The sequence below is a fragment of the Octopus bimaculoides genome, chromosome 25 (genome assembly GCF_046866305.1).
Source record: "Octopus bimaculoides isolate indiv1 chromosome 25, ASM4686630v1, whole genome shotgun sequence".
Taxonomy (NCBI): domain Eukaryota; kingdom Metazoa; phylum Mollusca; class Cephalopoda; order Octopoda; family Octopodidae; genus Octopus; species Octopus bimaculoides.
This window is the reverse complement of record NC_142952.1, coordinates 19072251-19098248: the sequence shown is the minus strand read 5'-3', so window position 1 is coordinate 19098248 and position 25998 is coordinate 19072251. Positions and strand designations below refer to the sequence as shown.

At 38.4% G+C, this 25998-nt stretch overlaps 1 protein-coding gene across 4 annotated transcripts in view; it reads right to left on the bottom strand.

Moving 5' to 3' along the window:
- LOC106878640 (uncharacterized) overlaps positions 1-25998 on the bottom strand; it is a 54373-nt gene that overhangs the window by 18487 nt on the left and 9888 nt on the right. For all 4 annotated transcript variants that reach the window (XM_089341807.1, XM_089341810.1, XM_089341809.1 and 1 more), the window contains 7 exons: positions 24314-24409; positions 21819-21914; positions 16816-16911; positions 15230-15325; positions 11841-11984; positions 10513-10617; positions 1413-1537 (listed from right to left, as the gene is read on the bottom strand). In XM_089341807.1, the coding sequence (XP_089197933.1) occupies positions 1413-1537; positions 10513-10617; positions 11841-11984; positions 15230-15325; positions 16816-16911; positions 21819-21914; positions 24314-24409 (758 nt within the window). The remainder of the gene's footprint in view (positions 1-1412; positions 1538-10512; positions 10618-11840; positions 11985-15229; positions 15326-16815; positions 16912-21818; positions 21915-24313; positions 24410-25998) is intronic.

The window sequence follows — 25998 nt, the reverse complement described above, 5'->3', positions numbered from 1 at the left end:
CGCCTGGTCTGGGAATCGAAACCGCGATCCTATGACTGCGAGTCCGCTGCCCTAACCACTGGGCCATTGCGCCTCCACGAAGGGTGCATGTATGCAACACATAGTCTACACGCTTTACTTTTTTTTTCCTGGGTAGATAATCTTTGTGTAATATAAAATTAATTATTGATAATTTTTACTATCCTCATTGTACATTATTTGTTGCTGTTATGTTTGATGAGACTATGGGTCTTAGGATGAAACCTCAATTGTTACGCGCTTTGCAATTTGTTGATGAGATGGAAAAGCCCCGAAAAAGGGTTTTGGGATACATTAATGTCACTAAAGATAGAAAAGCTGAATCGCTGACAGAAGTTTAAAAATTTGTTTATGAATTCAATTGTAACCAAAAATTCATTGCGCAAACTTATGACAGAGCGTACAAGATGACTGGGCATCTGAATGAAGTGCAAGTGACAGTAAAGGAAATTCTTGGCATGACTGTCATATTTGTACATTGTTATGCACGTTCGCTTAATCTGATATTCTCTCAATCGGTTTCAACTACTCATGAATATCGAATTTTCTTCCAAACTCTAAAAGGAATTTCAACTTTTTTCTCAAAATTGATGAGTGGAGGCGCAATGGCCCAGTGGTTAGGGCAGCGGACTCGCGTTCGAAGGATCGCGGTTTCGATCCCAGACCGGGCGTTGGGAGTGTTTATTGAGCGAAAGCACCTAAGCTCCACAAGGCTCCGGCAGGGGGTGGGGTGGTGACCCTGTTGTACTCTTTCGCCCCAACTTTCTCTCACTTGAGTAATGCTGCGATAGACTGGCGTTCCGTCCAGCTGGGGGGAACACATACGCCATAGAAACCAGGAAACCGAGCTCATGAGCCTGGCTAGGCTTTGAAAGGGCGACGCATCTCAAAATTGATGACTTGAATAGAGTTACTGGAGGAAATCAATGGAAGGCGATTTCCACTGTTACCTAAGACACATTGGAGTTATTCATCTCGACAAGTATCTGCTTTTGTCTGACAAATTTACTGATTATTACTGAGCTGTTTTCAACGATATTCGAAAATTCAAATGATTTCAGAATTCGCACAGTCAAAGGATACATTGTAATCCTAAAAGATCATCAGTTTAAAGTTTAATTAATGGTTTCTGAAACCATATTGAGTGCGACAGTGATTCTGTTTTCAAGTCTTTGATATTTTGTGGTGTTTCGAAAAGGTTGAGAACTTCAAAATCCAATTGGGTCAATATTGTGAGGTAGGTGTAACTCTTTTATTAATCGTGATGTGAGATTAGGCTGGCTGCATTTAACATCAGATTTATTTAACAGAAGGCTGAATATGAGTACATGCATAAATTATCAAATCGTCACTTCTTGTGCTTCAGTTATCAGAACAACAATGTTTACACTTACTCAAGTTTTTCAGTGTAATTATTCTCACTGCACTTTAGCTTGAAAATTTCCATTTCTGCTTTATCCTCTGCTTGCTCACATTCATGTATACGTTGCTTAAGTTTTTGCTCGGTGGTTACCAAACTCTGAAATCCCATTTTACAATATTAATTTTATTTATTTATTTATTTATTTCACAACATATTTCACACACATACATACATACATACATACATACATACATACATAACGGACTGCCTCAACAAAAACCTGGAAAAATTAGGGTTCTCAAAACCTGAAAGAAAAAGGCTGATTAGAAGACTACAGATTCAAGCCATCAATGGAACTGTAAAGATATGTAAAACTTTCCAAAAATTTAGCACATAAATACATATGCATGCATCTAGACATGAAAATATATACATAAAAACGCATCCATAAAACAAACATACAAATCTGCGCATACACACACACATGCACAAATACCTAGATGATGTTGATAAAAGTTCCAATGAAGGAACCTTGAATCTATGTTAGAGTCCGGCTCTTTCTCTATTGACAAGAAATACAGAAATGAAACTGATTGATAACATACATACATACATACATACATACACATAAATTATTTAGGTGGCTATTCGCAATTTAGAACCAAAAGGCAACAAATATAAATGTTACTAAAGTGATGGCGGGTGCTAGTAAGCACCAGCATTGCTAGAAATAAGAGTCAAAATAACTCTTAGCCACGTGAGCGCACTTTTCTAATGACTGATATATATATATATATATATATATATAATATTATTAGGGACAAAATTATTAATTTTTCTATATGTGATAGTGGATTTTCATCGATGAGTTCTTGAAAATTGGTTATTTTCCCTAAAACTATATATATATATATATATATATATATATATATATATAAACTGTAATTTTTGTATAATTATGTATTGTTAATATAACAATACATAAAGACGGGCCAGAGTTTTTTTTTTAAATCCTGTCCTAATGTACACGTTTTTAATATAATACATGTAAATTTATAACTTCATCATACCGTATATATTTACCCATTATATGTTATATCATAATGTATGTTTACACATCGTAATGTTTTAACTTTAATTTGTCATATTTTTATACAACTTAGAAATCATGCATATTTATAAATATTCTTTTAATAAATATTTTGAACATTCATGATATTTCTAAAGTTTTTATTGTTGTATTTGCTTGTCTTTTTACCGTACCTTTTAGACACTTTAGAGACTGAATACTATAAATTCATTTATTGATTCTTGAAGGAATTGAACACACATATTGTATCTTGCGTTGGACATATGGTATTGTTCCTGTGATTTTCCACCCTTATGTATCCATTTTTACTATAAGATATATATATATATATATATATATATATATATATGTATGTATATATATATATATATATATATGTGTGTGTGTGTGTGTGTGTGTATGTATGTATGTATGTATGTATGTATACATATATATATATATATATATATATATATATATATATATATATATATATATATATATACACAACGAGCCTTTTTCAGTTTCTGCTTATCAAATCGAGATACAAAGCTTTGATTGGTCTGAGGCTATAGTAGAAGACATTTGCCCAAGGTGCCACACAGTGAAATTGAACCCAGAACCATGTAGTAGGGAAGCAAACTTCTTACCGCACAGTCATTCCTGCACCTATATATATCATACAAAAGAATATTTTATCACAATACAAAATTTCATTTAGCCCCAATATATTTCAGTTCAACAGGATATTCCATTATCTCATAATATTTCAGTTTTCTTAAGGCGGCGAGCTGGCAGAAACGTTAGCACGCCGGGCGAAATGCTTAGCGGTATTTCGTCTGTGTGACACCGGTTGAAATGCTTAGCGGTGTAACGGCTCCATGAGTTTGGATTTATTAGTAATTATTTGAGTGCGTTTGTATAGTAAGTGCAAGTTTCTATTGACTGTTCTTGTGTTATTTCCTGTTATAATTATTTGTGTGATAGTCTTCGTTCGAAAACTATCGTGTGTTCTCCCCTGTGGGGGAAACATTAATCGCTGGCAAGATGCCGAATAGTGTATCTTCGTCTGGCGAAGAGTCAACCGATGGAAAAAAAATATTGAAAGTTTATTGTTTGGAGATGTTTCAGATTCTTCTGAAGGTGAATCGCCAAAACCAACGAATTCTACTGTGAAAAGCCTTCAAACAGAAGGAATACAAAAAAGAAGTTTTGCGCCGGCGGCTGGAGGTGGAAACAAACAAAAGCGACCTACTAATGTACAAAGACATCATTACAATTCAAGACGGTGTTGGCAAGATTCAACCCCCAGAGGATTATTTATTGTCGGAAAAAAAGAAAGCCATCATATACAAGACATACTGTAAAAAAGAAAGAAGAATTGAGCGAGTAAGCGAGGAGAGAGTGGAAAAATGTTTGAAATCCATTTGGCAGGATATTATATATCTGACCAGAGGTAAAAAAATTTGGTATCATCGAGGTACAACTAAAAAATATTGAAACGGCACAGATACACTCAATAAATTCATTGGAAACAGAAGATTTAATTCTAATACCTATATACATGGGTATGAGGACTGCCAACATACGAATAACAAAGGTCCCTCCTAAAGTCAACCCTAAGTGGTTGATGGCGGCAAATAACAAGGAAAGAAGTGGAGGGATAGTAGCACTTCACAGCAAAAATGTTTATTTAATGAGAGAAATAAAAGCAAAAAAATCAGCCACCAGAATAGCAGAACTGTCTGAAAAATTTCAAAATTATGAACTATACGAAATGAATTCAATGACTCATAAGATTTTATTAAATACATACAGAACGTCTGTATCGGCAATGAGACTGGAATTTAACCAGTCCATTTTTCAAGACTTGCCACCTCCGACCCTATGTCAAGAAAAGGTGGAGAGTCCCTCTCCACCGGACAAGCCCTGATTAACAGGTAAGACATGTCTGTTCGCATTGGTTGTTTAAATGTTCGTGGCCTGTTGTCTAGCTGGAAGCAAGGACGCTTCCTAAATTACATCAGGTCAAGAAAATTGGATGTGATTGTTGCAACGGAAACCCGAGTAAAGAGGCCAAGAGATCTGTCCCCCCTCCTGAACGGCTACGAGAAATACGTTTCTCCGAGTCGGGCTGGAGGTGGGGGTGGGGTGTTGGTCCTACTAAAAAGAAACCGGGTAACCGAGAAAAAGTTGTTTTTTTTCTGATTCAGAAGGCAGGCTGGTCGTTCTTGACCTGACATTCAGTTGTAGCAAGATAATCAGACTAGTTGCTATTTATGCACCCAATATTATGGGCCCGCAAAGTGAATATTTTCGTGACCTGGGCAAGTTCCTGGCCACGTCGCATTCGCTAGTATTGTTAGGAGACTTTAACACAATATGTGAGGCACACACAGGTTGTGTTGGCTCGAACACGAACAGAAAATGTAACCCAGGCTTACGGGATCTGCTAAGTCACTTTCAGCTAGCAGACCCATATAGGTTGGAACACCCGAACACTCCACAGTGGACGTGGTCAAATAGTGACGGGTCTACTAGAACATATCTAGATAGGATTTTAATTAGAGAAACAGATAAGTCTATAGCTAAGTGTCCACAGTTTTTTCCAGTCAGCTACAATGAACACAAGATGGTTACCTGTAAACTAACAATAGACAAGTTACATAGTCAGGGATCTGGCTACTGGAAACTCAATACGTCCCTTTTGGCGATTGAGGAATACAGAAAGCGGATCAAGATGTTAATTCAGAGGGCATTGACAGGTACCATCATTAATAACAAATGGTGGTACACCCTAAAAAGAGCAATCAAATATGAGTCTATTAGGTTTAGCATAAGTTTAGCTAAGAAGGGACGTAGAATAGGAGATGGTATAGTTAAGGAACTAGAAGAAGCCTGGAGGACTGGCAATGCGGACCAAGTGAAGGTGAAAAGACGAGTTAAACCAGCATCTTGAAGCCCAACACATGGGAAGTATTGCCAGAGCTAAGTTACGTGCGATGGGAAGTGAAGGAATCAAGGCCGATGGATGGGCCCGAGTGGTGGAAGCTCGGCAAGGAAATAGTTCCACTATACGGTCTTTGATGAACCATAATGGCGTCTTGATAAACGAACCCGAGAAAATGTGTGAGGCCTTTCGGAAGTACTTTGCCCAGCTGTTCGGGGGTGACGGCGGTCCTGATGGTGGGAGAGCCCTCGAGGACTTTCTTGCCGGTCTGCCGTGTCTCTCAGGGTCGGATGCGGAGTCTTGCGAAGGGCCAATCACGCCTGGGGAGGTGAAGGAGGCTTTGGCCGACTGTAAAGCGGGTAGGTCGTCGGGACTTGATGGTCTTCCGTATGAGCTGTATAAATGTATGCCAGACTTGTTCGGGCATCTACTGGCTGACGTTTACGCGAACTGGCAACAGAATGGGTTTATCCCCAGATCTGTGCGCCGGGGAGTAGTGACGTTGGTCAGAAAGGACCCGGACAAGGGGGACGTTATAGAGAATTTCAGGCCCATCACTCTGTTAAACGCAGAAGTGAAGATTTTGGCCAAGGTCTTAGCGAAAAGGTTGGTGTGTGTCGCGGATGGTATAGTCGGGGAGGCACAGACATGTGCCATCCCAGGCAGAACCATTCAGGATACCCTCCATCTTATCCGCTATACCATAGAGAGGGTTGGTAATAAATCTGGCAAAGGTAGGGCACTGGTACATTTGGACCAGTCTAAAGCTTTTGATAGGGTTGACCATCGATACCTGGCGACTGTGCTTGCGCGGTTCGGCTTGGGCCTTGGCTTCCTCAGGTGGTTTATTGCTTTGTACAACATTGACTTGATAGTTCGGGTGAACGGTTTCCTTTCGAAGCTGTTCTGTACCAGACGCTCGGTTCGTCAAGGATGTCCGCTCTCACCGCTTTTGTATGTGGTAGCTCTCGAGCCACTACTGCGGAGGTTGAGTGGCATTCCGAGAGAAGTTTGTTACGGCTTACGCGGAGGATATCACTATCAGCGTAACCTCAGTAGCACGCCTACGTGAAGTGGGTAAGACTATTGAGGCTTACGAGGAGGTGGCAGGAGCAAAGATTAACCGGGAAAAGTCGGTTGGCTTACAACTCGGCACCTGGGTTGGCAAGTCGATGCCTTCAGACAGCGCTGTTGGGCGCTGGACGGAGGGACCGGTTAAGTTGCTGGGAGTTTGGTTTGGACCAGGCCTCCAGATAGAGAAGAACTGGACGGAGGTATTGAGCAGGGTGGCTGCAGTAGTCAAGACCTGGTCTTGGCGGTGGCTATCCCTCAAAGGGAGGGTGGAGGTGGCCAATGTGTTTATCGCATCGGTCATTACCTACCGCCTAACCGTCGTGCCTTGTCCGGATTCGTGGTTGATCAGGTTGGAGAGACAGCTCTTTCTCTTTTTGTGGAAGTGCAGGTCGCCACTTGTGAAACGCTCTGTCTGCTATCAAAATCCTTTAAAGGGAGGTTTAGGGATGCCTTGGTTAATGATGCGCAGGCATGCGTTGAGATTGAGGCATCTCTGGATTCTCCTGGATAGTGAACGGGTGTGGTCTCCGCTGGCCAGACAAATGTTCCCCGAGTTCAAAAGTTTTTGCGAACAGGAAGCCTAGTGTTCTCGTAGACCGAGGTCGAGTGAATGGCATAAAGAGTGTCGTAAGGCCCTCTTGCTTTTCCGGCGCTCGGGCAACGCCAGCGGTGGGGGTTCCACACGGATTTTATATAGTGGGTTGGTAGAGTCTGAATGCGACGATGGCCTAGGGGCGACTCTAGGTCTCGGGTTTATTCAACTGGACAGCCTGTTTCACCGTACATTCGGGTTGAGAACGTTGGACAACTTCCAAAAGTCCTTAACCTGGCAATGCTACAGAGGTGCCTTGCCCGTTTGGGATAAGCTTGCAAGACACGGTAAGCGTCAGTCGCCGACCTGTCCAAGATGCGGGAGAGACAGGGAAACCGTCCCTCACGCTATTGTTCAGTGTCCGGAGATATCTGAAATGTGGGCTTATGCTGAACACCTGTTGTCCGGCGAAGGAAGAGTACAGCTGTCAAATTTTCACCTTACTCTCCCATTTTTCACCTCACATATTTCGACCAAACTTTGTTTTTCATACTGAACTATATTTTAATTATTTTATCTCAAAATGTAGCTGAATGCAGGACAATCATTGTTTTTAAAAAAACGCATTAAATTTGGCTGAGAACTGAATTAGCGATGAAGCCTAGAATTGCTCGAGTAACTAAAAGTTGGCCATAAGATTATATTCGTCTGCTGCCGCGGATGAATGTTATATATACATGTACATATAAAATATAATATAATATATATGTGTGTATGCATGTATACACACACACACACACACACACACACACACATACACACACACACACACACACACACACACACACACACACACACACATATATATACACACATACACACATATATATATACACACATACATACATAATATATATATATATATATATATATATATATATATATATATATATATATATATATATATATATATATATAATGCCGGACCCTTCTGTCCGGTATTCGCCCTGATAGATCGCTAGCCACTACACATTCTTTTTTTCCCTCTCCTTGTTTCTTTCTGTGTTCCTTTCTGTGGAAGAGCGAGGGTCGAAACGTTAAAGACTTTTTCACTTCCCGAGCGTTATACTAATACATCTGTTTGTTGTTTACACCACCTGTCTTCGTCTTTTTTTTGTGTGAATTTTCCCCTGTTGTCCGGCGAAGGAAGAGTACAGCTGTCGACTGAGTCAATTATAAAAATTGACCCACCGGGAGTTTTAACAAACGAAGGTAAGAATTGTTTTCTCACGGTTGTAGCAATAGCGAAAGAGGCAGTATGGAAGACGAGGATAAAAGGAATTAAGACAGGCAACTTTATCTCTGGCCACAACTTACGCTCATTTTTTACTTTTCATTTGAAAAGGTAAGTGTGGCTGGAGAGGAGATGTCTGTTGGAGTGTACGTTCCAAAAGAGATGGAAGCATGTTGCACGAGTGTTGTGCGTGCAAGGAACCGTGTGAATAGTCAGAAAAAAAAAAGGAAAAATAGGTGCCAGCAATAGATCGGGGCTTGTGGGGTCGGAGCGTGGCCTGATCATCGCTTCATTTGTGTTGTCTAACGTACTGTTAATATCATTCGATTTTTTATATTTTATATAATTTTTAAAGTCATATTTTATGTAAACCATTCGCATTACTGATCCCGATCAGTTGTTTTGTACCATTCTATGTTTAGCCCCCTGTGGGCAATAAAGAAATTGGTATTTTGTGTGTCTTTATGTACAGTGTTTAAATTCTGCCAAGATCGACTTTGCCTTTCATCCTTTCAGGGGTGATAAATTAAGTACCAGTTGCGTACTGGGAATCAATTAGATCGACCCCAGTACGCAACTGTAACTTAATTCGGGCTTTGTGCACAGTAGAAAAGAATATTTCTGTTATCTTCCCACAAAATCTATTTCTATCCATTCCTGAATCCATCTGTAGAGGCAAGTGGCTTAGTGATTAGAATGTTAGACGCATAATCATAAGATTCTGGTTTCGATTCTTGGACCGTGCGACACGTGTTCTTGAGCAAAACCATTCACTTCATCTTGCTCCAGTCTACTCAGCTGGCAAAAATAAATACCCCTGCCATGGACTGGTGTCCCATCCAGGTGGGAAATATATATATACCATGGAAACCGGGAAACTGGCCCTTGTGAGAAGGTAGCTTTACTTTATCGATTTTTTCCACCCACTATTCCTTTAAAAATTGTAGGAGTTGATTCCCCAAACACCACCTCCATTAGGTCCTATTATATGCAACTTTCATTAGACCTTCTACGTTGATTCCCAAGTATGTTTCAGTCATTAAACTGTGGCCATACTGGGGACTGCCTAGAAGAATTTTAGTCGAACTAATAAACCCCAACACTGGTTGCTTAGCAGTGGTAGGGGACAAAGATACACACACACACACACACACACACACACACACACACACACACTAGACTTCTTTCAGTTCCCGTCGACCAAATCCACTCACAAGACTTGGTTATCCTGAGGCTATAGTTAAAGACACTTACCAAAGGTGTCACGCAGTGGGACTGAACCCAGGACCATGTAGCTGGAAAGCAAACTTCTTACCACACAGCCACACCTGTGTCTGTTGAAAATTTATTCATTATTATATTCTAGTTTTTTATCTTTTACTTGTTTAAGTCGTTATACTGTGGCCATGCTTGGGCACCACCTTGAAGAACTTTTAGTTAAATAGATCATCTAAAGTACTTACTTCTTTCAGAAGCTTGGTTCTTATTCTGTCAGTCGTTTCATAACTGAACTGTTAAGTTATATGGACATAAACAAACCAACGCCAGTTGTCAAGCGGTGATGGAGGACAAACGCAAGCACAAAAAACGCACAAACACACCACACACGCATGCATACGCATGCATACACACACACGCACAAGGCGGCGAGCTGGCAGAAACGTTAGCACGCCGGGCGATATGCTTAGCGGTATTTCGTCTGCCGCTACGCTCTGAGTTCAAATTCCACCGAGGTCGACTTTGCCTTTCATTCTTTCGGGGTCGATTAAATAAGTACCAGTTACGCACTGGGGTCGGTATTATCGACTTAATCCGTTTGTCTGTCCTTGTTTGTCCCCTCTGTGTGTAGCCCCTTGTGGGTAGTAAAGAAATAACACACGCGCGCGTGCTCGCACACACACACACACACACACACACACACACACACACACACACACACACACACACACACACACACACACTATTTACAAGGCATTGGTCAGCTGGGGGCTATAGTAGAAGTCACTTGTCCAAGGTGTCATGTAAGCAGCACTGAACCCAGAACTGTGTGTTTGGGAAACGAATTCTTTACCTGTCAGTCTCAGATATAAAATGACAACATTGGAAAACTTCAAATATCCTAAATAACAATAAACAAATTGTTTACGAGTTCAACAAATCTCGATGGAAACCCACTGTTCAGAGACGATTGTCGCAGAGAGCAAATACTTACCGCCTGCGTGTTTTGCAATTCCTTGCACTCAGCTTTCAGAAGATTAAATTGTCCTTCGACAGCAAATTCGTTCTCTTGAAAAGTTTTCAATCCGTTATTGCATGCCTACATGTATTAATAATAATAATAATAATAATAATAATAATAATAACAACAACAATAACAATACTACTTCTACTACTACTACTACTACTACTACTACTACTACTACTACTACTAACAACAACAGCAACAACAACAACAGTAACAATAATAATAATAATAATAATATACTGAAGACAGAGCTGAACGCAAGAAACAGGATCGAAGCGATCAATGCTCTAGCCATACCAGTCGTGATTTACAGTTTCAATATCGTTAACTGGTCAATTACTGAAATATGTAATGTTGACAGAAAAATACGAAAACTGTTGACAATGCATAGAATGCACCACCCTAAGGCAGATATAGAACGTCTTTATCTAACAAGAAAAGAGGGAGGCCGAGGACTTCTACAGCTGGCATTAACAATGAAGGTAGCCACAATTGGCCTAGACACCTATCTGAAAAACTCTGAGGACTGGATGCTAAAACTTGTCTCAAAACATGAAAGCAAGAAAGCATTTTACTCAGTAACAAAACAGGCAAAGGAATATCTAAGTGAATTACAACAAATTCAAGAATTAGACGAACTAGAAACACCCGCAGAAAAAGCTAAGCGCTTGAAAACCTGTGCTAAAATTGCTGCCTTAGATATTATGACTGATAAATGGCATGGAAAACCTCTCAATGGCAAATACCCAAAGAGAGCGAATAATACAGATATTGACAAAGCCCTTACCCATCAATGGCTAATGGCCTCTGGCTTGAAATCAGAAACAGAGGGGTTTATCATAGCAGCCCAAGATCAATGCCTACCTACAAAGAACTACCAGGCCAACATATTAAAGAACGGCAGCTTCCCATTATGTCGTATATGCCTACAACAAAATGAGACCATTGATCATGTTGTCTCCATGTGCAGTTTGCTTGCGCCTACAGAGTATCTCAACAGGCATGATAGAGCTGCACAATATATTCACTGGGTAATATGCAAAAACCTGGACTTGCCCCATGATAAAAACTGGTGGGAACACAAACCACCCCCAGTACTTGAAAATGATCACATCGCACTCCTCTGGAACTTGAGTGAGAGAGAGAGAATGCGAGAGATTGAGAAGGAGGGAGAGAGGGGAGAGAAGGGGGGAGAAAAAGAGAGAGAGAGAGAATGAGAGGGAGGGAGAGGAGGAGAGAAGGAGAGGGATAGGTGGGTGACATGAGTTTTCTCTTGACAGAACATAAGTCACTACCTCTAACTTTTCTGAAAGATCTTGAATTTGCCGTTTCCTTTCTGCCATTCGTGTATCAGCATTTAAGACAGCCTCGTTCGTCTGGTGTAGTTCCTGCTTGAATATGTAACGAAGTTGCTCATACATTGCGTTCAATTGCCTAAACTGAAATGATTAAAAAGAAGAGAAACTCTTTGAATAAACAGAAAGAAGTATAGGTGTTGGGGTTTCAGCTGATTCAATCAATGGAACAACCTGCTCGTGAAATTAATGTGCAAGTGGATGAGTACTCCACAGACACGTACACCCTTAGCATACTTCTAATGGAGATTCAGCATGACACAGAGTGTGACAAGGCTGGATCTTTGAAATACAGGTACTACTCATTTTTTGTCAATTGAGTGAACTGGAGCAACGGGAAAATAAAGTGTCTTGTCCAAAGACATAATGTGTCACTGGAAATCGAACTCATGACCTTATGATTGTGAATCGAATACCCTAACCACTAAGCCATGCAACTTCACAGAAAGAACTAGAACTGATAAACAAGAAGGCGCTGAGAACTGATCCTTGGTGAACTCCTCCTTGTACACTAAATTCATTGCTATACTCCATGTCAAATTTCACCTTATTGACAGAATTCCTGTACATGGCTTGCACAGCCCTCACCAATGTAGTAGAAATGTGCTTTTTTGTGATCAATAGCATTGTTGATTATAGGCTTTCATCAGTCCAGTGACTACTACACTATATTTCTAATAGCAAGGGGTATTAATGCAATGTGGATGAAATATCAGAAAGTAGTCATCCATGTATCATACTTAAAGCATATACATTGCAAAAGAGGTAGACTTACTGTGGTATCCCTAATGGACATGCTATGTTTAAAAACACAAAATTATATCTGTAGCAGATAAAAATCACATAGTGTGGTGTGAGGGTGATAGATACTCATTTCCATCTCTCTGAGCTTTGTTAGTCTCATGTGCTAACTGTTAACCACATGCTAAGGCAACGTCCATCACTAATGGTATAATAAAACAGTGATTGAATAATCATTGTTATGATTAGTTACACAATTGAATAAAAATCCATTATATGCAACGGAAGCAATATTAGAATAAAATAGTCATTCATATATCATACTTAATGCAGATACACTGTGAAAGTGCAAATTTACTGTGGTTTCCATGGGGGAATAATATCCCTTAGGTGTTTAAAACAAAAGCATATTGGTAGTAGATAAAAATTGTTCAGCAGTGATGGTGAGAATGCCAGATGTACAATCCTGTCTGACTAGGCTTTCTCGTGACCTACTGCCTTTTCATGATGTATCTGCATTAAATATAATGCATTGATGGCTGTTTTAATCTAATACTACTGCTGTTGTGTTGCTTATAATAGAATTCATCAGGAAGTATTTTTGTTTGATTGCATAATTTGTTAGTAATCTTCTCACTGATGTACATAACCTTTGTTAATATATCTCTACATAAATATACATAATACTTATATACATACAGACAGACAGACATACACACATACATACATACATACATTATGGCTGCCCCCTCGTTATCGAGTATGGCCATTGCACGAAGCTTAACTTAACGGTGCTGTGATCGAATGTGACTTTTTAGCCCAGCCAAAGATCTACAATGTCTTGCACAGAATTGGCATCCAAAACCTTTACTGGCAATATCTGGCTGTTGTTGTAATTGGGCTCCATGTACCTTTGCGTGTTGTTTAAGTCCTCCTGTTGAATCACACTCCTTTCCACATGCCCAACAGACAGTATGGTGTGTAGCATCATCACCAGCGGCCTGGTAGTCAATCATCGGTCTTGCTTTATGACTACGAAGATAACTCATAAGTCCAGCTTTACTGAGGCATGGTTTTGCACAGACACTGCATGTCAGTGTCATAAGAAGACCCTTACCATCTGGAAGTGCAACAACAATGCCCTCCTTAATTTCTCATGTGCAATTCGTGATTTCTCAAAAGTAGTTGTCCCCTCATGCACAATCCTTCTCTACCTGCCACGCTCAATAGCTATGCCTTCCCATGTGTTAGGAGAGATATTGGCATCTCTCAAGGAAACCTTCAGCAAGTCTTTATATCTCTTTTTTTTTGTTTATGTGGAGGTCGCTCTCCTTTAGCTAACTCTCCATAAAAGAGTTGTTTTGGCATCCTTGAATCTTTCATCCTGACCAGATGACCACTCCATCTGAGCCTTTGCTTTAACACAAGAGCTTCTACACTTTCACACCGAGAGCTTTCCAATATCTCAAGATCACTGATGCATTCTCTGATGCTTGCACTGCCTTAGGAATGACAGTCAATCTCAAGAAAACTGTTGTCATGTACCAACCTGCCCCTGGTAAGCAGTATATTGAATCAAATATCTATGTGTATGGTAAAAGACTTGGTGTAGTCGATGAGTTTGTCTACATGGGAAGCACTGTTAATAGGTATGGCAATTTGGACAATGAAATTCCATACAGAATTAGGAAAGCAAGTGATGCTTTCTGAAGGCTAGAAAGGCGTCTCTGGGGTCGGCGAGACATATGCAGGAAGACAAAGATAAAGGTGTACAAGGCGTGTGTACTCTCTTCTCTTCTTTATGGCTACGAGACCTGGGTCACATATCGATAACACCTTAAACAATTGGAACGTTTCCATCAGATGTGTCTCAGACGGATCTATGGCATTAAGTGGGAGGACCGCATCAGTGATCTTGACATACATACATACATACATACATACATACATACATACATACATATGCACATATATGCACATAATAATCTTTGTAAGCCTAGTACTTATCCTATCGGTATTTTTTTGCCGAACTGCCAAGTTAAGGGGAATCAATCCCAGTACTTATATCGTTGCAAAGCCTTTTCAGGTTTTGTCTACCAAATCCATTCACAAGACTTTAGTTGGCCCGAGGCTATAGTAGAAGCCACTTGCTCAAGGCTCTATGCAGTGGGACTGAACCTGGAACCATGTGGTTGGGATGCAAGATATTTATATGTTTGATTACAATTTTAATTTCATACTTAGTGTACATCCACTTGACTGAGAAGCTTCTTAACCACTCAACTGTGCAGTCAAGAGGATAACAGTTGTAATCTTGAACACAGTGGTGACATTCCATAGCCAGAGTACATATCGTTAATAGATTACAGAAAGTTAGTTTACTGTGAGGAGCGTAGAATCCAACATTTTAGTCCTTACCTTTTATCTGAGAGTGAGTTAAGGAGAAAAACAGGAAAGAGGTGTTATTTTGGACAGGTAAATGTTATCATGAGCCTAGTAACTTACTCATTTGACTTCCAGACTTCGAATTGATGGGAATACATTGATGGGAATACAATCAACAAATGAATTCCACCAAGTTTACTTACCTTTGTCTTGAATAAAGATACTTGCGTCTTAAACCTCTCCGCTGCTTGCTGTTCTTCTGAAACGGCCAGTTCGATTTTAAGCTGGATTGTTGCTATCTGCCAAACAAATTTAAATTACATACTTTTATTGTTTTTTGTTATTGGACTACAATCATGTTGGAGAAGTACATTCAAGTGTTTGGACCAGTGGTTCTCAACCGGAGTCCATGTGACCCGTGGGGGTCCATATAAGATTTTTGGGGGTCAGCATTAGCAAAACAGTAAATTGGGGACTCACTTTTATATTATTCTAAAGGTCCATGAAAATATTTTGCTTAAAGTATATTTATTGCAAGAAACAGCTAGGTTTCTTTCTCAAATGCTTTATATAGTTCAGCCTAAACAAGCGAATATGTGATGAACAGAATAGGAAAGAAGAATCTATAAAATTAATGGCTATGGGGGTCCACCAGAAAAAGATAGCAATCAAGGGGGTCCATAGATAAAAAAATAGTTGAAAACCACTGGTTTTTAACTCTAGTACTTATTTCACTCTCTATCTTTTATTGAACACTGCTCATTAAACAGTTATAACATAAAACAGAGATACAGCTTAAACAACACTAGTTTCTCTGTTTATCTGGTGAGGCATCTCACTCAGACCAATGCAACCCTTCTACACCAGATGTCCTGATCTTTCACAGCAGTCTTCAAATGCTCAAATTGATTTCCAGTGTCTTCCACAAGTTGATTGACGTATGCTCCTCTTCGACTACCCATGCATGAGCTTCCAGAGGAGACTGCAAGATATTTCATCTTTACCTGTCCAGCAGTGTCTTGCATAATGCGTTCTTTCTCTGATTAATGAGGTGATGGTAAGAGGACTGCTAACAGTTGTTGCTGTGTAGGGTGTTACTGCCAAGAAAGATTGAAAACTAACGGCACAAAGTATTTTGTGTATGTACTGTCAAGCTTCTTTTCAAGTCTCTTGTTCTGTGTCCATGCTGAAGAGCCATAGAGATTCAACAATTGCTTTGAAGAAACCTCTCTTCATGTTATCAGGAATGTGGGATCTCCATATAATCCTGAGTCTGTCTGAGGCATTCCATACTTACACAGCCCTTACCTGGACATCCTTTTCTATTGAGACAATCTTGATTCCTAGGTCAGTAAAGTCATCAACTCAGATCGGCGCCATTCAGAGCACACATATCCCCTGTTACATCACAGCCCACACATTCAGTCTTACTGGCATTGACATATTGTCCTAACTGCACAGCTGCAGCCTTCAATACATGTAACATTTCCTTTGCTAGTTCTTTGTCATCTCCAAGCATACTAAGATCATCGACATAGTCAGCATCTGATATTTTCACTGCTGGTTGTTTTCTACTTCTAGCTCTCTGAAGTGTAAATTCATGATCTTTGTTGATGTCAATGGATATACTTAAGACTAATCCAGCTATATCATAAACAGGTATAGAACCAGAGTGCCTCCTTGAAGGACACTAGCATGAATGTCAGTAACCATCCCACACATCTAATGAGCATCAATAAACAATCATAGTAATATTAGATAAGAAAAGAATGCTATCAAATTTACTTACTTGTGAATGGAGTTCGGACATTTGTGTGACATTCATCTCATCTATTTTCTCTTTCTCAGATACGAGCCAATTTATTTGATTGTAAAGTGACTGGACCTGTCAAAAAAGTTGAAATATATTTCTATGTTAATTTATTGGTTTTAGTCCTTGCACAGCAGCCATGCTGCTATACTGTTGCACCACCTTCAAGGACTATAGAGTATTAGATTTATCCCCATACATATTTCACTCTGGTATTTAGATAAATCAACTCTTATTTGTTGAATATTGATAGGGTACTGGACAAAATCGTTACAACATTACCAGCATCAGTTTTAGATAGAAGTTAACAAAAACATAAGACACAACAATGCACATGTATGTGTACGTATATGCACAGCTACTAAGGAAACTAGATGTACATGAATGGCTTTTGGGGGCTGAGAAGTAATAAAGTGAATTTCAAAATAGAGTTTTGTAATGATTTTGGTATGAAGATATGGGTTCATCACAGCCCAGTCTGCAGCTCCAACTAATTGATCATTGTTTACAGGCCATCACAGAAGCATTTAAGACCAGCTACCCAAGGAAATTCCCATATGCTGATGACCTAGCTCTTATTATTGAATGTGGTAGAATTAAAATAGAAATTCCAGGTATAGAAGCAAAATCTAGGATTTATGACTGAAAACATTATGACTGAAAACTTTAGGACAGAAAGGCCTTAAAAGCTTTAGAAAGGACTAAGGTGTTAAATAAGTAGGAAAGGAAACAGAATTCCAGTGTCATCAGGAAAATGGCCTTGCTTGAAGCAGAGAAGAAGTAGGTAGGAACTTTATATGCTGTGCTTAATGTGATGAACACGCAAGAGAAGTAGTGGAATCACAGGCAGACTAACCGTGAAAGTAAGCATTGTATGTGGCAGATTTTTACGAGCAATATGCACTAAGAGCAGACTGGAAATGGATACTTTTAAATACCTAGCTGGCTCACTAGAAGTAATTACCAAGGTGAAATAATTAGTAGAGGAGGCGAGTGTTCAGAAAATATAGTAGCCAGGGTAAGAACAATTTGGAAAAAGTTCTAGAAGATACTACCTCTGTTAATAACAAGGTTTTTCTTTCTCCGAGTGAGGGGAAGTTTGCATGATAAAGTACAATGGTTTGAGCAATCAAATTGGTTTGAGCAATCAAACTGACTATAGCACTATTTTCAGTTTGTTACTTATTTTATTGGTCATTCTTTGTCGAACTATTAAGCTATGGGACATAAAGGGACACTATATAGTGTCAATTTTTAGACTAGTGTTAAAAATACGGATAAACGAAATACAAATACATAAACACACACACGCACACACCTCTAACTGGGATGGTGCATACCTTAAATGAAGATTTGTGAAGGCTACAAGGAGATAAAACAAACATATTCCACTAAATATTAGTGTGTTTAGATTCTAGATTACAAATAATCTGAGCAAAAAACTGGGTATGAGAGAAATGAAGTGTAGTATACAAGTATTGGTAGCCTGCATATGGAGGATGCTGGGAAGTGGCTGAAGATTGAGCACAGACAACACAGAGTTGAAAGGTCCTGACTGAGGACATGACAACCTTTCTGTTATTGGTGCAACAATGAAATGAAGCCAGTGCACGCTGTAAAGCAGTTGGTGTCATGAAGGGCATGCAAAATCAACGCCAGCACTGAGGTAGACTGAAACCAATTTCTTTCAAACTGTGCATGCCAAATGGTCTTCATACGAAACCTTTAAATATAAAATATTTTTTTTACCTGACTCAAATATTTGCTGAGTTATGGCCATTTGAAATTTTCAAAAAAGTGACATTTTTTCGGTTACTAAATAACTTTGAGAAGTCATATCTCAGCTACTATTTGTGGAAGAAAGCTAATTTCTTTTTTTCCATTTTAAAGCATTTTTTGAGAAAGAGATTTGGAAATGCAGGGACAATTCTAGGGGCAACAAAAGTTGCATTGCTTTATCCCAAACTCACCTCCAAAAATTAAGGTAAAAATGATATCTACAATAGATAATTATATTAAAATTAGAATCTCCATGCAAGATGCTATTCAATTTGAGGATATAAAAGGATTTGTAGCTGCAATTTACGATGGTGACTGGTGGTTAGCCTGTGTTCTAGAAACATATTCAGAAACTATGCAAGTAAAACTCATCTTTCTTGAACCTAAGGGACCCTCATCATCATTCCAGGTTCCTAGAAAGTCAAATGTTTTAACAGTGAGTTATTTAGACATCCTTTGTAAATTTGACCCCAGTACTGCTACAGGAAGAACATTATGCTTTCACGGAAAAAGAAATGAAAAATGCATCACAATTATCAATTTCAAGAAAATTGTCTCATTAAATTTCTAAGCTTTCAGAATTTCATCTGACAAGTACTTAATCATTTAAAGCAAGGCAAAAGTGGGAGGATGGGACATGTGGCTTCATCTGCTAAGCTATCAGAAGTGGCCCCTTAGGCGATGGGATACAAACACTTTGATTCTAAGTGTTGGCAGTGGCATTGCTAACATTGACCATAGCAGAGCTGGATAATAGTTACAATAGTAAGCAAGTTTTGATAATTTGTCATTACTTTTCACTATAGTTTATATTTATTTAAAATATTTCCCATTGAGATTCCAGTATGAATTTTTTTATGTGAGTTGTGACTAAGTAGGGCAATATTTGGATAAAATTTCAAAAAAATCGATGACTGAATCTTTTGACCTATGAAAGATCACAGGTCAAATTTTAGGTCAACTTAGTTATTTTTAATGTAAGGAAAAAATACACCAAACAAAAGTTGTAGATCTATTTAAATGCTTTAAAATGAAAAAAAAAAGAGTTTTCTAGCTAGCTGAGATAACCGAAAAAATGTCACTTTTTGGTAAAAAAATATTTCATATTTAAGGGTTTCATATGAAGGCCATTTAGGATGCAAAGTTTGAAAGAAATTGGTTTCGGTCATCTTCAATTAAAAAAATAAAATTATTGATTTCGTACGGAATTACCCACCAAGAGGTAAAAACCATGCCAAAATTGGAATATACAAGTGAGATATAGTTTTACAACCAGTCTAAGTAGGTAGTAACTCAGAATATGAAGAGAGTTAGACAGTGACAACCAATGCAACCCAAGCCAGCGTAGAAAGCAGTTGTTAAATAATGACAATCATGCCTAACAAATGCCAGCACAGTTTCCGTCTGTTACTTTTTCCTCACAAGGAATTGGTCAAGTTGAGTCTATAGTGGAACACAGAACACAATAACTTAAATTGGAAACAAATTCTTGCACGTCATATCCGTGCAAGCTTTCTATTTCTGTGAATGTTGAAACAACTGGATGTCCTTACAAGTGGAAACTATAAAACTGTGAAGAAGGTCAGATGTGGGGGCATGTGCTGTTGCAGCACTTTGCTGTATTCACTGTTTGTCTGCATTTCCCCAGGTCCTCCTGGGCAAACCGTTAAACAGAGTCCTAGTCAGTTCCTATCTCTGTGAGATATGCTCCCGCCTGCCGTGACCATGTGGTCGATCAACACGAGCCATCAACCTAGCCAGATCCTCAAAGAAGAGAACATAAGCAGGGCCTAACTTGGAAAATTGAACAACATGACCAAATAGATTGAGCTGGTGCTCCCGAATCATACAAGTAACAGGATGCATACTAGTTTCTGAGAAGAGTCGTTGGTTGGATGCGAAATCTGACCAATGGTAATCCATAATCCTGCGAAGCGTTGTAGCACCAAAGGAGCTCAGGCAGCTCCCAAGAGCTCTGGACAGTGTCCAAGTCTCACAACTATAGAGCAGGACAGGGAGGACCAGAGCCCTAAAGACCCGAACTTTTTTACTCCTGCACGAGTACAGGTAAGTTCACCGCCGTCAATTCACCACGAGGAAATTTTACTGCGAGGAAAGTTTACTGAGAAAATATATTCATAGTATCTCACCATTAATAGTTAGAAACTATTTTATTTAAAAAAAACAACAGCAAAAAGCGGTGAATTGACGACGGTAAACTTACCCTGCAATGAACTGATGATGGTGAACTTACCGGACATGTCTCGCACAGATATTGGCTGCGCCAAAAAGCTTTGTCCAATGAGATCACACCTGTACCAGCTCGTCCAAGTCTTTTTAGTACTTCAGACTCGCAGCTAATGCCACTATGAATCACACGACGAAAATAAGTGAGGCGGTCAACAACTTCAACATTCTTACTCACAACAGGGACAGAAAAGGTGAAGTCCCCCAAAATGGACTGCAAGTTATTTATTATACCCTTTTTGTGCACAATATGATAGTCTGTGGAAAGCACATTTATACACACACACACACACACACACACACACACACACACACACACACACACACACACACACACATATATATATATATATATATACATACATATATATATATAGTTGGAATTTACAAAAAAAAACAACAAAATAGAAGACGAAGACAGGTGGTGTAAACAACAAACAGAAGTATTAATTTAACGCTCGGGAAATGAGAAAGTCTTTTACGTTTCGAGCCTATACTCTTCAACAGAAAGGAACACAGAAATAAACGGAGAGAAAATAGAAAAAGATTTAGTGGCTAGCGATCATATCATATACACATACATACATACATACATACATACATATTATTTGTCTTGAATTTGAGGGAAAAACACTTTTTCTTGTATCTTATATGTGCGCACAAGACAATGGGTATGCACAGATTTAAAATCCCGACCATGAAGTCAATAGAGTAAAATCTATAATCTGAAGACAGTTGTAATGTTCTGTAACACCAGCAACAAGTAAATATGGGAGTTTAGAATCTAATGTTCAGTCCTTTGCTTCAACTGAAAATGCGGTAAAGAATAAAAAGTCGAAAACAGATGTTGTCACTTGGGCTGCGGGTATGCAAACGTAGTCAACATCCCAGTAATTTACCCTCACGGTAAATGGGCTTTTACAAAGATTAATGAGAATTAATCCAAATCTACTTACATTTGACCTGAGATTTGACACGCTGATCACATTCTTCCCTTCTTCGTGCTCTTTTTCTTTAGTGAGGCGATCTAGTTCATTTTGAAGTGTTGCTACCTGTTAAAGTTAAGATGAATTATTGTTTGTTCTTTCGCTTGTTTCAGTCATTGACCAGCAGCTAAGCTGTGGCACTGGGTACAAGGGTGCGAGCAATCACACTGGCTATAGCACTTATGTCAGACTGTTACTTATTTTATCGATTGTTCTTTGTTGAACCATTAAGTTAACTTGTTTTACACACACACACACACACACACACACACACACACACACACACACACACACACACACACACACACACACACACACACACAAGCGTCTAATTATCAAAGCAAAAATTATCAGAAATGCCATTTCTATTCATTTAAAAAAATATATTACTGTACCATAGATTTTCTATTTCTTATTCTACTATATATATGTGTATATATATATATATATATATATATATATATATATATATATATGTATGTATGCATGTATGTGTGTGTGTGTGTGTGTGAATAAAAATAAATACAAAAAAAACGCTTTTGTATGATCGTGTATAGAGGAATATATTATTTTATTTAAAAGAGTTCCAACTCTGTCTGTTTTTTATGTTTCATTTATATTCTTGTAAAATTAATGTGGGATATAGAATATGGAATATAAAAATAAATGGTAAAATGAAATGAAGTATTGAATGTCTTATTGAATATATGAAATATTGAGTATTCAATATAGAGAATATAAAAAAATAAACGCTAATACGTATTTTCATGCCTATTGCCATTCATCAAGGCCTCGTCTGACATACTATATATATATATATATATATATATATATATATATATATATATATATATATATATATATATATATATATATATATATATATATATAGTAGAATAAGAAAGAGAAAATCTTTGATTCAATTTTATATATTTAAAAAAATGAATAGAAATGGCTTTTCTGAAAATCTTTAATTAGATGTTTAAAAGTTATCAGGTGTTTATTTTTAAGGTGAGTCTAACGTGAGTTTCTCGCTTAAGAGCGGTTTTCAAATTGAAATCTTATTTGCTTCCACTGTATAGGTAGGGCTGTTTAACAACACACACACACATGCATATATATATACATACATACACACATATATATAGACATACACACGCACACAACATACACAAACGGGCATATCCATGCACACATATTCATACATGCACATACATGTACATGTGTGTATATGTATGTGATATACACACACACGTGCGTATATGTATGTGTATATGTACGAAGATGTGTACGCGGATACGTGTGTTAAACGAGACGTGCGTATGTGTTTGCCTGAATCTCTATATATGTGTGTGTATGTATATATATATATATATATATATATATATATATATATATATATATATACAGACACATGCATATATAAACATATATATGTATTTATATACATATGTATATAAATATAAACAAACAGTTGTTTTTCATTAGCATCGAAATGTATATTGTACAATACGAATAAGAACGTGATATTTTTTCGTACGCAGAACTGCCGTTAGAACAGCAGAAAAACTGAATAAATTATCCTTACAAAGCGAAGAAATTTGTCTACAAACGACAATAGGACGCGAATCCATGTCCCTCGAAGATGCAGCTGAGTTCTTTACCATTAAGCTAAACTTCCCGCTGACAAATTTAGCCACACATTTAGACGTTAAATAGCTAAATGGACAACTACGTGTATCTAAATGTAAACAAATTAACATTTGTTTTTTATAAGCGTCAAAATGTGTATTGTACAATACACATTTGCTACTGATAATCCTGTGCTTTTTAGCACTATATGCCTATGCGAGATGCTTTCTCAAGATGAATACCACAGCATTATGACTTTCTAAAAGAATATCCAGGTTATATAGGATAAATAGGTTGTTGAACACATGTCACGTTTGTTGATAAAACACAACAGATAAGTTGAGATTTGAACTCCTGATACTGTAATCAATAATATAAAGTCTACGGTGGTGATGTTCTGTTGCAGCAGTACATTTAATTAATAGGGGAGTCTAGTAAGTTTGTTTACCATAGAGAACGTAGATTCTAACATTTTAGTCTTTACTCTTTATCTGCGAGTGGGGTAAAGAAGGAAAATGAGTAAACTGGGGCTTTTATTTGGGTTAAGGGTAGACAAAATATAGTCAATAGCTCTGTAGCTTATCTTCTTAGATATTGGACATCTATGAGGGGAGCTGAAAGGTTCCTGGCTTTGGGTAAAAGAAAATACAAGAGGGTCAGTTAATTATGATTGTATCCAACATATTCCCCTCTCACTTATTGCAGCGGTCCGTCAGTTTTCCTAAGTTCTGTAAAAGAACTTGGAAGTTTGGGCCTGCAACCAGGAACTTTTCAGCACCCCCTCGTAGAAAGATTGATGGGAATGAAAATAAAAGAGAAGTCAAATTTCTTACCTTTGAGTTGAACCCAAACAGATTTCTCTCGTATATCTCGTCTGTTTCCATTTTCTCTGTGGAGATCCGACGTACATGAGATTCAAGTACCTTTACCTGTTAAACAAAATTAAAACAAATTCTTTTATTCTTTACCGATTTAGTCATTAGACTCTGGCCATGTTAGAACTCTGGATTTAAAGGGTTCTGACCCTTCAGTAATTTTTTTTTATCGTACTTTCTTTGTTCAGCTAAGTTATGAGACAAAGGAATGCATTAGCATTAACAGTCGCATGCATACACACACGCGCGCGCGCGCGCGCGCGCTCGCATTCACGGGATGTCTGTTCAGTATCTATCGACTAAAATGCCCTCACAAGTTATTGGTTAACCCAAGGCTGTAGTTGAAGACATCCGCTCAATTTGTTGTGCATTGAAGTGAAACACAGAACCACAAAGTTGCAAAGTGAATTTCTTAACTATGACCATGGCTGTAAATGATGAAACAAAAGAATTTAAAAAGTCAAATATTGGATTCAAATTTTAACACAAAACCAGTAATTTTGGGAGAGGAGATTCGTCTATTACATCGGCCCCCAATGCTCAACTGGTACTTATTTTATCGATCTCAAAAATATGAAAGGTAAGTCCGATCACGGAGGGATTTGAACTCCGAACGTAAAAGACGGACAAAATGCCGCTAAACATTTCTCCCGACGCAATAACGATTCTGCTGGTTCACCACCCAGGAAAGTCAAATATTTCCACGAACGATATCAACTACTACAACTTGCTGGCACAAGGGAAATAAGATATGGTTGACTGAATTCATAAAGCAGGTGTCAGTGTGGCTGCATAGCTAAGAGCTGCATGTTGCAACCTTACAGATCTAGGTGCTAACCAACTACTTGCTATTTAAGATGAATGCCTTCAACACCACAGCCTTAGGTTAACCAATACCTTACTTGTGGAACTTGGTTGATGGCAACTGCATGTCTGCCGTGTGTCAGTCCCACTGCATGGCACCTTGGGCAAGTGTTTTCTCCCATAGCCTCGAGCTAATCAAAGCCTTGTGAGTGGATTTGGCAGACAGAAACTGAAAGAAGCCTGTTGTATATATATATATATATATATATATATATATATATATATATATATATATATATATATATACATACACACACACATACACACATACAGGGCCTTGCAGATACATTGAGACCAATTTTAAGCAGTTGACTTAGTGGGTTTAACATTTCATTTTTTGACAAAACCTTGCTTGCTTGAAAATCTCATCCTCCTCTTTATTTTTCAGGTAAATAGTGAAGTGATTCGACAGCAGATAATCATGGAACAACAGAGTCATTCTGCCATTGTTCTTTTGGCACGCGCCGGGCACACTGCTAATAAAATTGTTAAGTTGACGAAACTTCCCCCAAAATATATTACTGCTCTAATGCTTTACACTGTGCTTTTCTTTTTCGGATATATGCACTACGTCCTTGCATGAGGGTGCGACAGTATGGCCACATCATTTGAACTGAAAATATATTCTTTTCTACTCTAGGTACAAGGTCTGAAATTTTTGGGAAGGGTGTCAGTCGATTAGATCGACCCCAGTACGCAACTGGTACTTAATTTATCGACACTGAAAGGATGAAAAGCTAAGTCGACCTCGGCCGAATTTGAATTCAGAACTAAAAAGA